Here is a 14,798-nt window from a genome sequence, read left to right on the forward strand (position 1 = left end):
TGACTATTGTGAATAACATTACTATAAACATAGGGGTGCATTTATCTTTTCAATTTAGTGCTTTGGGTTTCTTCAGGTAAATGCCCAGAAATGGAATTGCTGGGTCGTCAGGTGGTTCTATTTTTAATTTTTAAAGGAACCTCCATACTGTTTTTTGTAGTGGCTGCAACAATTGGTCCCTGTTTGATGAGAAGGGAGGTGCTAATCTTCTTGGGGGCTTTCAGTTGACAGGGTCATTTTCTGCATGCCTTTGTTTACATCAGATTTGGTCCCTAAAGACTGTCCCAACCCACCCATCCTCCCTTCCATCTCCACCTCTGCCTAGATGACCTCTTCGATGAATATAACCTTCTGAATTTTCAAAGCCATCACAACAATGCAAGATCTAAAACCTATCAAAGCAGATACTTGCTTTTCCAGAAACAATATGAGTCCAGAAATGGGGCTTCAGTTGAGACTGCTGATTGAGGCCTATATTCCCTTCCTCTTCCTGGAACTCACAGGCCATCTCAACTAGCGACAGGGGATCTTGGCCTCTCTTCACGCATGGTGCTTGGTCTTGGCCTCAGCCATCTCAACCCAGCCCCGAGTCTGCTCTGGACTACCTCAGCCCAAATTACATTGTTCAGGGGAGCCAGGAACCAAAGGAGGTCAGCATTTCCATATCCACCCATCCCTGCCCTGGGTGGGCACATAGTAGGTACTCAGCAAATTTGTCTGGCTGAGATGTGCATCTCCCGCTAAATTGGAATTTTTAAAAACCTGTTGCTTGGGGCCTTGCTAACTAACACGTTGACTAGGAAATATTCCATCTTAAAGCAAGAAACAAGAAGTGAGAAATGCTGGTAGATCTATGCTGTACGCAAGAGGAGACAGTCAAGAGAGCAGGTCCATCTTCCTTCTTCGTGAGTCAACGCTGGATTATTTATGGCAAAGTCCCTGCTGGCAGAGTGTCCAGGCCTTTAGCTTTTCCTCTTTTGGACATTTGTATCCATTAGCATCCCTACTAGAGGGGGAAACCCGGGCAGAAGGCGACACCCACAGGCGCCCTCTCTCCTGGTGATAGACAGCCCAACAGAAAGGAGGAAAAGCTGGAATTAATGTTTAGGCTGTGGTTGAAAAAGTGGCTCATGGGGTTTCCATCTTCCTGCTTATCTGTTCCTATGACACAGTCACCAGGAATTGGCTCTATCACTTTACTCTTGTGAATTGCAGAGGTGTCCTCTCCTGCTCTAGTTAGATCCCCTCTGATGGATTTGCGGAGTCTGGCTGGGAGAACGAACTCTTCTTACCTTAGCAGTGAAGGCCGTGGGAGCCCAGTGGAGTAAGTGGAAAATTCCAAGGCGGCGGACGCCAGGGGTCTTCTGTAGAATGGCGGCAGGGGAAGTGTCAGAGACAGAAATATGAAACTCTGGGCAGTGATAAAATAGTTTTAATGGGAGGCTTTCGGAAAGGACTTTTTCTTACGCTATCCAACAGCCCGTTTCCCTGCCTTGGGGGTGCCCTGGCTGAACCCTTAGCCCCACCAGATGCTAAGACGTTACTCTGACACTATGTTCAGCCCCTCCAGGGATCCAGAGTTGTGTCTTAACATCGGGAGACGAGTTAGCTGGCAGTCAGTCCAAAACACACAGTGTCCCTGTGCGTGTCCAGGCAGGAGAGAGGGGGCAAGGGCTGCCCTCCGATGTAGGATTGTTTCTCCATACGGGAAGGAAAGGGGGGCAAATCACTTTGAAAAACTCAGCTCTGACCTTTACAATGAAAACTAATAGATACTTTAGTATTATATACATGGCAGAGGGGCGAGGAGGTGGAGGGGAAATTGCACTTAATTACAGTCGTTTATAGTTTACACCCATTGGACAAATTTACTTCTTTAAAAGAAATCTCAAGATCAGTTGGGACGGGGAGGTGGGGGAGGGAGTGCTGATATTTACAGTGTGTTTGGCTCAGTTCAATATAGCACGTGTCCTCCTCTCCTCATTTCAGTAACAGATTCAAGTTTTCACATCGGTTTGTTCGATGAAGGAGCACAATGTAGACGCTACGGCTTTCTCTCCTCCTCTTCCGTGGTTTCTTCTCCCACCTCTGGGTCGGATGGGAGGACCTGGCATCGTGGGAGAGGCATCGTGACAATACTGCATGGAAGGGAAGCTGGCCTTCGGGCTGCGCCTCCTGAGAACGGATTGTCCGAGGTGCCAGCAGGATGTCAGGTAAGCAGAGACCTCTTGCAGGTGCTTGTCAGGCCACCGGGCTGTTCCATGACAGCTGCGCGGAGAGTGATGGTGTGGAAAATAGGATCCTTGTTGCTGTGCACAAAGTAAGTGATGTGTGGGTATCACCAGGCTTGGAGAGGACACTGCAGAGAGAAAGGACAGAGAGCTCAGCGGTGTGCGGTGGGCAGGGGCAGGGACCATTAGTTTGGCTTCTGTACGGGAGTGGAGACCCAACTCGGCCGGCAAAGAGCTGGGAGCAGAGGGGCTGAGGACCGAGAATCTGCTCAGTTCTGCGGTGCCGGTCCTGAAGCATGTGTCCTTTGGCAAAACCTGCCAGCCGTCTCTTCCGGCAACTTCAGAAGAGAGAGGTGAATTGCTGCAGACCTTGCAATAGTCATAACTCGCTGACCTTGTAATATAGTCATAACTCGCTGACCTTTATCCTGAGCTTGGGCTCCTCTTTCTGGGAGAGCGGTGTTTATACAGAGCTCAGTGTGGTTGCACCAGTGGCTGGATGGGCAGCTCTTGCCTCTCCTAGAAGTGAGACCTGCCAGAGCAGGGCCCCTGAGAACACTGGTTCCCAAACGTTAATGGACCTACGAGGACCAGAGAGCCCATTAACATGGAGATTCTGATTCAGCGGGCCTAAGAACCTGCATTTCTAATCAGCTCCCCACAGTTGTGCTGATGCTGCTGATCTATTTTGAGCAACAAGGTCATAAAGCACGTGAGAGAAACAGCACTTACTCCAGTGATTTATCAGGGAAGGAGCGTGGGAAATGGCAAAGTGTTCTCTAAGGCTCATTACTATCGGGGTAAGAAACGTAAGAGAGTTGGGGAAGAAATTCAAGGGCCAAAGGCTTCTGATGCCAGGCTTCCGGTAGGCTGGGTGGTGGGGAGAGACCCCAGAATGGACAGGAAAAGCCTGCGCGAGGAGCCACACCCCCACCACTTTGCAGGCTCCTTTCCAGAGCCCTGGGCCTCATTCATTTCAGTCGCTGCCATGGAACCTCCTTCCTCTCCTTTTCCTTCCAAGGAGTCCTTTTTCTGTTTCCCGCTGTCTCCTCCTTCCCTTTCACCTGTGTTGGCATCTCAGGGGAAGCTTCTGCCTTTTGGCTTAGCAGCTTATTCTCTCCAGACTCCCTCTCAGTCACACACACACATGCACCTACCAGGACCGGTACAGGCCTACGATCCCATGATCATTTCATTAATCAGTGCTTGCAACCATAACCCGACATGAGGTTGCCATTCTGTCCATTTTATGGATTAGGAAATCAGGACTCAAGGAGAGTTGGTGAATTATGTCAGATTTCAGAACTACAAGGGACTGGAGCCAGATTGGAATCCATTCTGAGGTTTGAATCCATGTGTTCTTTCTATGACGCGCTGAGGTAAGGAGCCTTCGACTAGCTTTGAGCTCTTGGGTCAAGTTCCTCTCTCTGTGCCTCAGTTTCTTCACCTATAAAGTGGAGGCTGTTGAGGGATTAGATGAGCTGGTACGCAGAAAGTACTCAGACTGGTGCTCGGCGTAACTGTTCTCATTAAGACTGCTGCACAGGGTGCCTCAGTCCACACTGCTCTGCGTGCCCTGCAGAGCAGGACGGAGCTGTACCTTCGTGTGACAAGGCAGGTTTCTGACCCTTTTACATTCTTGAGGCCCTGCTCAGGGTCCTCTGATACCCTTTGCCTGCTCTTCCTCCTTCCACCCACCCCCACTCTCGAATCTCTTTACTTCCCACTATCAGCCTTTTTCCAATTTTCAGATTTCAGGTGGAGGAGAGAGAAAATGGCTTGTGACCTTGCAGGTTTCAATAGAAGAGCAAACAGGAGGGCAGATAAGGAGACGCCAGCGAGATCCTATGACCTGTCATTAGGGATGGGCTTTCCCAGCTATCAAATGTTTGCTCACATAATAAAATGGTGACAGGGCCCTAAATGTTGTCAAAGGAACTAGAGTTATTTGCCCCCTTGAGTCTAAACACAAACATCTGATAAGGGGGACCCTGTGGTCCCTCAGAACCGAGGCCCAGCACACGCAGCCCCACGGGGGGCCTGGCCCACAGGGTCTCTGAGCGACTACAGAGCCCTCCGTCTGAAAGGGGCGGTGTGTCTAGGGCGACTGTTCAGGATGTCCTCCTTCTGAGAGGATTTGTTAATAGTGATAGCGAACATTTATGGCACCAAGCTAAGTAAGGGCTTTACACACATCACTGCACTGAGTTCTTACATCAGCCCTTTGAGGCAGGTGATTATCATTCCTTCCTTTAGCACATGTGATTGCCTTCCACATGCTTAGTTAGCACTTTTTTAGGCAAGGGGATGTAGCCCTGAACAAGACCCTGTTCACACCCTCACATCATTTTGGGGAAGGCTTTGGACAACAAACAAACAAACAAGCAAATATACACCTCGTGGCCAGATTATGATGATCTCTGAACGCATAATAATCTGGCCAATCAGTGTACATCCTCTACAATAAAAGGCTAATATGCAAATTGCCCCCTCGACCAGGAGTTCGACCAGCAGGCAGGCCTGCCAATCGCCCATGTCCCCTCCCTGTGCTCAGGCTGGCCGGACTCCACCCATGCATGAATTCATGCACCGGGCCTCTAATACACACACACACACACACACACACACGAAGTGTCCATATTTTTATGCATTCAGACAACATAATAATCTGGCCACTCAGTGTACATATGTATGTATAAAACTTTAGATGCAGATTAATACTTTGTAGAAAAATAAGCATGGTAAAAGAGTAAGGTGACTTAAGGAAAAGAGAATAATTTAGGGAGGGAGATCAAGATGGACTTCTTTGAGGTGGTGACATTTGAGCTTAATCAAGTGAGGGAGAGCAAGCAGGCACAGGTGCACATTAAGAGTGTTCCCAGCAGAAGATACCAAAATGCAGAGGCCTGCAGCAGGACCTCTTTGGCTCTGGTCCAGCTGAAGCTGAGGGAATGGGAGGGGGGGAAGGAGGTGAGAATAGTAGGGCCAGTAACAGGCTGATCACAAAGGGCTTGGAAGTTTTGGTTGCAAGGAGAAGCCATTGGCAAGTTTTGACAGGGGATTAACATGATTGATTTCCTTTTTAAGAGAGGTAATTCTGGCTGCTGTGTGCTGAACAGACCATTCCCACAATGGGGGTTGGGGGGCAAGAGTGAAAGTAAGAATGAGAAGTTAGGAGCTATGGCAGGAGGTCAGTGAGAGACAGGGGAGGTGGTGGTGGGGGGGGGGGGGCAGGGAAGGGAGCCTTAAACTAATGGGAAGGGAAGTAACCAGATTTAGGATGCATTTTGGAGTATCCCTAGAAGAACTTATTGATGGACTGAAAGTAGGATGTGGAGAGAAGACTCAAGAAGACTCTCTGGCATCTCACCTGAACATTGGTACCATTCTTGGAAATGGAGAAACCCAAGGAAGAAGCAATTTGGGTACAGAGAAATATGGGCAAAAGGATGAGTTGTTTTAGGCAGATTCAATTTGATAGGCTCGTCAGATATAGTAGACATGCACATGTATAGGCCAAAGTTGCGATGTGTTTGTGAATGGGAACTCAGGGGAGAGATCTGCATTGGAAGCAGACTTATAAAATCCCTATACTTGACCTAAAGCCACTGGATTCATAGAGATCACCCAGGCATGAACCAAGAAGAGAAGGTAGCCTTGGGGCCATCCAACAAGTGAATACTGGGAAGATGAATTGCCTGCTAAGGAAATGTAGAGAGCCATACATGGGTAATGTCCCAAAATCAAATGAAAATAAGAAGTGATTGCTGTGTCAGAGATTGAAAAGTGACCACTGAGAAAGAAGATGGGCTACATATATACAATGGAATATTACTCAGCCATAAAAAGGAACAAAATCTTACACTTTGTGATAACATGGCATTATGCTAAGTGAAGTAAGTCAGAGAAGACAAATATCATATGACTTCACTTGCATGTGAATAGAAGCTCTTTCCATTTAAAATTCTCCTTTCTGAGTTTGAGAGGCTCTCAGGGTTGACATCCTAGGAAGCCTAGTTTGCCCCAGCGGCCATGGACTGGGCATTTCAGGTTAAGCACTGAGCTAAGTATTTTGCATTTAGTTATTTAAAAGATCCCACAAAAGAGGAATCATTATCTTCATATACAGATTAGGAAACTCAAGCTCAGATAGGCTAAGACTTTTCCCTGGGGTTACAGAGGTAGAAACTGGTTGAGTCTTGAGCCTGGGTCTGCCTAACTCCCAAGTCAGTACTCTTAAAAAATATTATATATATATATAATATATAATATATATAATATATATAATATATATATAATAATTATATATATATATATATTTCAGAGAGAAAGGGAGAGGGAGAGAGATATAGAAACATCAATGATGAAAAAAGAGAATCATCGATTGCCTCCTGCATGCCCCACATTGGGGATCAAGCCCACAACATGGGCATATGACCACGACCAGGAATTGAACCATGACCTTTTGGTTCATAGGTTGATACTTAACCATTGAGCCACACTGAGCAGGACCCAAGTCAGTATTCTTAAACTTCAGACTGTACTGCCTCACGGCCAGAGAAGACCGGGTGGGTGGGGAACAGCTGCAGGGGATTTATGATGAGGCTTCCCACCTTTCTTGTCAGCACCCGTGGCCAGTGACCTTTCTATAAACTAGGAAGTGGAGCAGTGGGTAGAGAAGTTGTGGAAACAGGAGTCAGCTCGCAGCCTGCCCACACTTGTTCTAACCGAGGTCATGCTTGTTTCCAGACTGGGAGGGTACTGTTCTGCAGGAGCTCAGGCACAGACCCAGCCAGACAATAACTCGCCAGCACCCAAGGATTGAGGACGAGAGGGCAGCATAGCTCTGGAAAGGGCAGATGGCAGAAGCTGCAGAAGGATTCCCAAGGACAAAGTTCTAGCCTGAAGTTCCCACAACAGGATCCACAAGGCCCCAGGGCATATCTATCTTGACAAGAGGAAATACTGGGATGGGACAGAACACAAGTTCAAATTCTGGCTTTAGCCTTATATACCTGCATAATCTTGGGTCATTTTTATGGGTACTTAGAAATGGATATTGGAAGGGGAGTGTTGTTGAATGGGTTTGGAGTGAGAAGACCAACATCTAAAGGTTCAGCTCCAGATTCATTATCCGTGCAAACTTGGCCAGACCCCTCCCCATCTTTGAACCTCAGATTTTTGCTCTGTAAATCAGACAAAAAATATCTACCTTGCAGAATGGGTGGGAGGGTTGCTCAGGAAAGGTTAAGATGAAAAAGCACCTGGCGTGCTGCTTAGAAATGCTAGTTTTGAGTTCATTCATTCTTTCATTCATATTTACCGAGTATCTACTATGGCTCAAGCATTTAGCTAAGCACAAAGGGCTTGGGGTGCTCTGAGAGGCCCCTGAACTATTTGTTTTTTCCTGTGAGGTAGATGAGGAGGCATCTAGGTGTCAGCAGAAGAATGAGAAGGAGGGATCTGCAGCATGGTTCCAACAGGTGGTCCTAGTCCTGGGAAATGTTATTGTCAGAACCAACTTTGACCACACGTAGACCAAGAAATTAGTTCAATATTTAAAGAGTGGATGGAAGGTGTCTTCTAAAGGGTCACAGAAAGGGAGGGAGTTACCACTTTGAGTACTGGACTATGTATCAGCCACTGTCTTAGACACTTCTTTTGTTTTATAAAAAATAATTTTTAAAATATATTTTTATTAACTTTAGAGAGGAAAGGAGAGAGAGAGAGAGAGAGAAAGAGAGAGAGAGAGAGAGAAAGAGAGAGAAACATCAATAATGAGAGAGAATCAATGACCGGCTACCTCCTGCACGCCCCCTACTGGGGATCAAGCCCCAAACCCGGGCATGTGCCCTTGACCAGAACCAAACCCAGGACCCTTCAATCCGCAGGCTGATGCTCTATGTACTGAGTCAAATCAGCTAGGGCCTCTTAGGCACTTTGACAATTCTGTGAGATGGGGTGGGATGTCCCCATAAGAGATGAAGAAACTGTTTCACAGCAGTGATTTAACTGCCCATGGTCATGTTGCAAGGGGTAGAAGGAGCTGGGATTAGCTCGGGTCTGTTGGCTTTTCAGGGTGCCTCTGAAGTAGTATTGCCCTGGCTATGTCCCTATGACTTGATTACTGAGGTGCACACTAATGGCCCTGTTCAATACATCAGCATCTGAAAGATTCTGGAAACCCTGCCTTGTGGAATTTAACTGTTTAGGCCAATCATTCCCCCAACACATTTAACCAAGGAATCCTCCTCTCCTCATTCTATGTGCCCCTGATTCCTAACAATGGTCTTGAAATCCCTTTCAGAAAATACTTTAAAACAAACCAAACAAGCAGATCTGCAACCAGGTCTCTTTTGGAATTCACTTTAGACTCTCTGCCTTTGGAACAGAATTTGTACACTCTTTCTTCACCCTGGGTCCCTTTACACTCATCCCACTTCATTCTGCTTTTCCCATTCCCTCTTCTTCATTTTGTAGGAAATGGTTGAAATATAATAGCTAAATGCTTGGTCCATAGTAGATATTCCGTAAACATGAATGAATGAATGAATTCAAAACTAGCATTTCTACTTTTTAGTTTCTTCCTAATTGTTAAAGACCACAGAGCAGTGATTAATGTGAGATTTTAAAGATGGGTATTGGAAGGCAAGTGTTGTTTAAGTGGAAAGATTCCAGGATTGAGAGTCAAAGACCAAAGTCCAGAGATCCTGGTCTAGAATTGATCATCTGTGTGACCTTGGACAGAACACTTTTCATCTCTGAGTCTTAATTCATTTCTTCCTACTTCTTAGGTTTCAACAAAGAGAAAATGACAAGATGATTTTCATGAACAGTATAAAAGTACTATATAGTTTAATCCTTACTAAATGTAATCATTATCCTCATTCCTGAAAGTGAGTCTGTCACCAGATGCCTGAAGTGTCTGGGGACGTGAAGATAACTTCACGGTAGTTCTAGAGGGACATGCACGCAAGCGTCAAGGTCGGCTGGCCACTCTGTCCAGTGAAGGGGAGAGGCCATTTGGGGGCTGGTACGGCGTCTCAGGGAGCATCTTGAAGCATTTTGATTAAGAGACCATTTCCTGAATTCAGAAGACTTGTTTCAACAAGCAAGCATCAAAGTCAACTTGGGAAAGACAGAAATAATTAATCACAGTCCTGTCTAGGGCTGACCAAGCGGCAGATGGATTGATAAACCTTTCAAAGGGGAAGGTATTCCCAAGCGGGCCCGCTACGCCTGGCTGCCCCCCTGATTGAGATTTGTGAGCACAGATAAATGTTTTCCCTGCTCGGTACAAAGAGTGGGAAATCGCACAGAGTCGAAGGGCAGGGCAGTTGTGTGGGGGGCTGTCCTTTCATCTTCCATTGGGTGAGAGAAGGGTAGCAAAGCAGGTCCCACACACCTCTGCCTTGCGCCCCAACTCCAGAGCCCAGCTGCGTAGGCGCTGTGTGTGTGTGTGTGTGTGTGTGTGTGTGTGTGTGTGTGTGCATGCCCAAGACACGCCATGCACTTAATCTGGGTGACCTCATTGAATCCCAGAATAAATAGGTGTTACAATCTTGTTTTAAAAATGAAAAAACAAAGGCTCAGGAAGGGCAAGATCACCAAGCAAGTGGTACAATCAGGAACAGAACCCTCCTGCTTTACAAGGCAGACCCAGGAGGACATGGGGGCACAGGGAAGAGCAGAGAACCTTGAGCCCATGAAAGAACCTGCTGGGAGCGCATGGTAGTGGATAAGGTGTGATTTCCAGGGCTCAGATGGAAATAATGATCATCAACAAGACCAAACCCCGCTGAGAGCCTCTGACATGAAGTTCAAGGTTGTCGTCTGCTTATCTAGTAATCAATAAAGGCTAAACAGTTCCCAGCGGCGCAGAGCCCAGCCACTACAAGGCCTATTGTATTCTTCTGGAGTTGTCCGTGTTCAGACTTCTTGTCCTATTTTCTAGCTCTCAGTGCCCCATGACAGCCCAGCTGCCCAAGCTCAGGACGAGCCTCGCTGTTGGTTGTCTTTACCGCCCCGTCACCTCTATGTGGTCGTGGGAATTAGTCATTAACTGAAACGGTGACTAAGCCTCTGGATTCCCCACTTTCAGTGCAGCAGGAAGTTGATGCTAAGGTGTTTTTTTGTATAAAACACCAAGTGAATGCAGGCCCCTGGACACAACAGGCTGTCTACTACAGAGTCCACATGGGTTGATAGAATGGGTCATTCTCTAAGCTTACAGCATTCTAGGTCCAGTATGGGTCCTGGACTGGGGAAATCAGCCTCAGGATTCCTGACTTACACTATCTCCATCAACTAATTAGCGGGCAATCCTGAGCTCTCCCTAGAAATATCTTTTCCACGGATCACTGGCAATCCACTGGGAAAGAGTCAATCTCCATGACTCAAGGCTCTGTGGATTCCAGGCTCCAGTGACTTATCAAGCTTCAGTCCTCATTTAGAGCTCTTGTTGGGGACACCAGGGGAACAATGAGCCTCTTTAGCGTGTGGCCCATCTTCTTTGCCCTGTGACCTCTGCCATTCCTTTAGCGAATGGCAGAGAACCTCAGAAGGACCAGACTTGTGGCTGAGTCCAAACTTGCCACACTCTCCACACATCAATAATCTCAGTCATCCCCCCACCCCCTTTCCCAATGGCATTACCTGTTTACTGGAAGACATGTTGGTGAGCGTACTGATGCTGCTGGTATCTGTGACCACCATCGCAGACGGAAACCGGGAGGTGTGGGAATACTGGGGAGGTTCCTGCTTGTGTGTGTACACTGGAGAGAGAGAGAGAGTGAAGACAAAATCAAGGTGCCGATCACTCAGGCATATGCACATCCCACACTATCCTTAACCAAGTTACTTAGCCTCAGTTTCCTGCTGGTAGAATGGGAATGATATCTGTTATAGGATTAGAAGAGATCATATTTAAAGCACTTTGTACCGAATAAACAGAGAGCCTTGCACACGGAGTGCCTACTGTGTGATGGTTGACAGAACTTCTGTGGTGGGAGCACTTCTGTTAGATGCCTGGGTGCCACCAAGCGATCCTTAGGCATATGTGGTACATCTGGGATTTTAAGGCAAAAAAGTTCTAAGTAACTGGAAAACTGCCAGAACTCAACTACCAGGTTTCATGCTAGCAATTATAGATTAATTAAAAATTGTAATTAGACATGGCATAATTAATTAATTCCGGGCTTTCCAGTGTACACTAAATGCCTTCTGACATTTAGTCATATACACACACACACAACACCTCTTGTGACACCCCAGAAATATGAAGGATTAGACAAAAGGAGACTAGAATCTAATAAGACCTCCAGGTACATGTGGCTCCCTTTTTAGTGTTTTTAGTTCCTGTTCACCAAGTCTGGAACCTTTTGAATCACGCTAGTTATGACTCCGTAAGATTTATGTAAATTCTAGGCCACGTGACCAGCTAATGAAAGCATGTGGATGCCTGGCCTTGAGGGAGGAACCAAAGTGTTCTACCAAGGAGTCCTCTAAGTAGGGAACAGGGGTGAAGGTCACTGCTTGCTGCTTCAGCTTGCTCTTCCTGTGGAGGGAGGCTGGTTATTTCCTGGTCTGGAGCCCCACAGGCTAAATCTTCATAGTCAGCCAGGCCAGCCGAGCCTCAGCAGTTCATAGTTCGCTGGTGATCACTCCCTGATTGTCCCACCCACCCAGGAAGCCATGGAGGAAGCCTGCCCAGGTGAGGGGCGGGGGCAAGCGGGGAGTATATTGCCAGGTCCTGAGAAGAAGGGAACTAGGGCACATGTGCTCCCAGACTCTGCTACAAGCTGTGGCAGATGTTTTCAAAGCCACGAAAACGTGATTGGAATGTGAGATGGTGCTTAGAAACCAGCTCCGCAGGCCTGAGGGGGGAATAGAGCCCGGAGGATAGAAGGCTGAACTCGAGTGTCTCCCTCAGATCCACAGCTCAGTCTGCGGCAGCCAGGGGACCAACGAAAGTCCTCTTCCTCATTCCCGCCTCCTCCTATGAAGGAGTCCCTTAGTGAACAGTCTCTGGTGTTTCTATAACTCCTGATGATTACCACACACACTTCATAACTACTTCTCTCTCCACAATCACTCTACACACACATTACTTCCGTTTTACGGGTGAAGAAATTGCGGCTCAGAGTGGCCAAGTAACATACCAATGGCCATATAGCTGGTATGTGTCAGAGCCCACGTTTAAATCTAGGTCTGTCTGACCCCACCACTCTATTCCAGAGACTTCTCTGATGTTCTGGAGGGGTCATGCCTGAAGCAGGGAAGCCATCCTTTCCCCCAGATTAGCAGGCCAGCGGCTATGCCCTAATCTAGCCGGAGGACTCGGGGCAGAGCTCAGGATGGAGGTGGGTGGAAAATAAGGGGCTGAAAGGTAGATTTAGGGTAGGTGTAGAAATTGGAGATGGGAAATAGCCGGGAAGGGGGTGGGGTGGGGCAGACACACTAACATTCCTGGTCCAGGAAGGCGTGCAGGTGGTATTTTCCACCTCTACTCATGGTTTGTGATGCTTGGAGTGCAAACTGGAGGGCACGGGGACTCTAGGAGATTCTTCAATTCCAGTGAAGGCAAACAGGATGCAAATGATATGCCAACTATAGTCATTTGGGAATGGCTGCTGGGACTTTTAGGTTGAAAAGGCAAACGCGGGGCTCATTGGGAAAGGTGCTGAGGTGGACCGGTGACGCCATGTGCGCGTGTCCCACACTATCCCTGCTCTCTATCTCCACCTCCCTCACAGGCTTCCGCGGGCCTCTTCAGACCCTCCCGGGACTCCCGAGGGCAGCGTAGAGGAATCGAAAAGGCACAGCACCACCCAAGGGTTGGGCTTCAAAAACTGTCTTGGTGGATGTAGTAGGAAAAAGGGAGCAAACCGACAAACTTCAGAGAAAGCTCAGAGCCAGAGAGGGAAGGGGTTGGCCGCGGAGGGCCCCCTGGGTTCCTCCCCAACATGCCCGAGTCCTTACTGTGTGAGTTCTGCAGCTGAGTCACCGCAGCCATGAAGGGCTGCTGGGCCATGTGGCTGCCTGGGCTCTGCTGCATGAGGGGCTGCTGGTGGGGGCTGTGCAGCTGCTGGGAGAACTGCACCGGCTGCAGGGCTGCCAGGCTGCCGGCCACGCTGTTGATGACGGGGACGCTCTGTGCTTGGGAGGTGTTGAGACCTGTGGGGAGGAAGAGGGAAGGGTCAGGGGTGGCTTCAGGGATGAGGAGAGGTAAATGGACGGCACAGGCCACCCACTAAGCCCCTGCTGTGTGTCAGCCGGTGACACAGACTGCAGGAAGCTGTTTTATAGGCCCATATTCCAGACAACAACACTGAGGCTTAAAGAGGTGAAGGGACTTGCTCAAACTCCACAGTGAGTTGTAGATGGAAATGGGCTTTAAACAGATCTGACTGGGGCTGAAGAGTCTCCCCCAAAGTCAAACGACCTCCCAAACTTCCCTCCCTTGAGGTTGCCAGGGCCTAGGGAAAGCTGACCCTACTGGCTCCCTCAGTCCATTCCTGCCTCTGCGAGACATTCCCCCAGCGATGCCCTCAGGGCAGAGATAAAGGCAGCCTCTGAAGAACAGTTATTGCCAAGATCTGTCTGCCCAGCAGAGGGCAGGAGTGTGCAGGGACACACATTTTGGTAAACATATATACACACACACACACACACACACACACACACACCCCACCTCTGCAGTTCTGGGAATCTGAAGACATTCATTTAGTAGCTTTGTGTAAAGATCCTGGGAGAAGCTAGGTATTCATTCTCTTGATTGTAGCAAAGGGGTGGGGGTGGGGGGGGAACCCTGGAACTTAGCCAGTCTATGAAGTGGGCATATCTCATCTGGTAACACCAGGGCTTGTGGCATCATAAAGAGCAGGTACGGGGAGGAGGAAATAGTAAATTGAAGGTTGGTGGTTGTAGTAGTTCTTGCCATCTTTCTGATCTGGGGGTATGAGAATCTCTGGGTATGAGAACCTCATATCCTGAGGCCTCTCTAGAACTGGGGTGGGCACTGCAAAGTTTGGGTCCCTGGTACCCACCTGCCATCTCTTCCCTGCACAAGACTCTGGGGAAGGCAGCTGAGGTGTTTGGGAGTGGGGACAAGAGCATCAGCGGAAAGACACCCAATCTCTTTCCTAGACCTACCGATGTTCCTTTGACCTTGCCTTTTGGGAAGTGGGAGGAAGGGGAGAGTAAAATAAAGAAGGAAATCCAGGAAAAGGTCTCTTAGTAAATGTGGTTGGAACACCTACGGATCCTTTCCTTAAATGGATAAGTTTCATAAGCAGGTCTGTAGGAAGTCCTCCATGGAGATAGCACAAAGACCTCAACAATTGCCTACTCAGAGCTTTAGCTGATATTGTTATCAGGAAAATAAAAGGCAAGTGAAGGGGGAATAAGCCCCTTCCTTGCTCCCCTGGGTGGGGCCTGGGGTGGGGTCCTCAGATCGTCCTCAGAATAGTCCTATCTCCAATTCCCCACAGGGGCTCTGTATCTCCCCACACCGATGTCTCACCTGATATCCTGGTATTCTGTTTCCCTCTCCTGCCTTCCACTGAT

General features: G+C 48.1%; 1 protein-coding gene across 6 annotated transcripts in view; it reads right to left on the reverse strand.

Annotated features, from left to right (window-relative positions):
• Positions 1-1,411: 1,411 nt before the first annotated feature.
• The window catches only part of HNF1B (HNF1 homeobox B), a gene marked incomplete at its 5' end in the record, with an annotated part of 52,507 nt that continues 39,120 nt past the window's right edge, over positions 1,412-14,798 (reverse strand). For 3 of the 6 annotated variants that reach the window (XM_084862449.1, XM_084862448.1, XM_084862447.1), the window contains 3 exons: positions 1,415-2,359; positions 10,887-11,005; positions 13,212-13,406. In XM_084862449.1, coding sequence (XP_084718575.1) covers positions 2,339-2,359; positions 10,887-11,005; positions 13,212-13,406 — 335 coding nt within the window. In that variant the 3' untranslated portion in view covers positions 1,415-2,338. Of the gene's footprint in view, positions 2,360-10,886; positions 11,006-13,211; positions 13,407-14,798 lie in introns of all 6 variants that reach the window. The other 3 variants (XM_084862446.1, XM_084862450.1, XM_084862451.1) reach the window with 3 other exon arrangements.

This window comes from Pipistrellus hanaki, assembly GCF_964339955.1.
Source record: "Pipistrellus hanaki genome assembly, chromosome: 16".
Classification (NCBI taxonomy): Eukaryota; Metazoa; Chordata; class Mammalia; order Chiroptera; family Vespertilionidae; genus Pipistrellus; species Pipistrellus hanaki.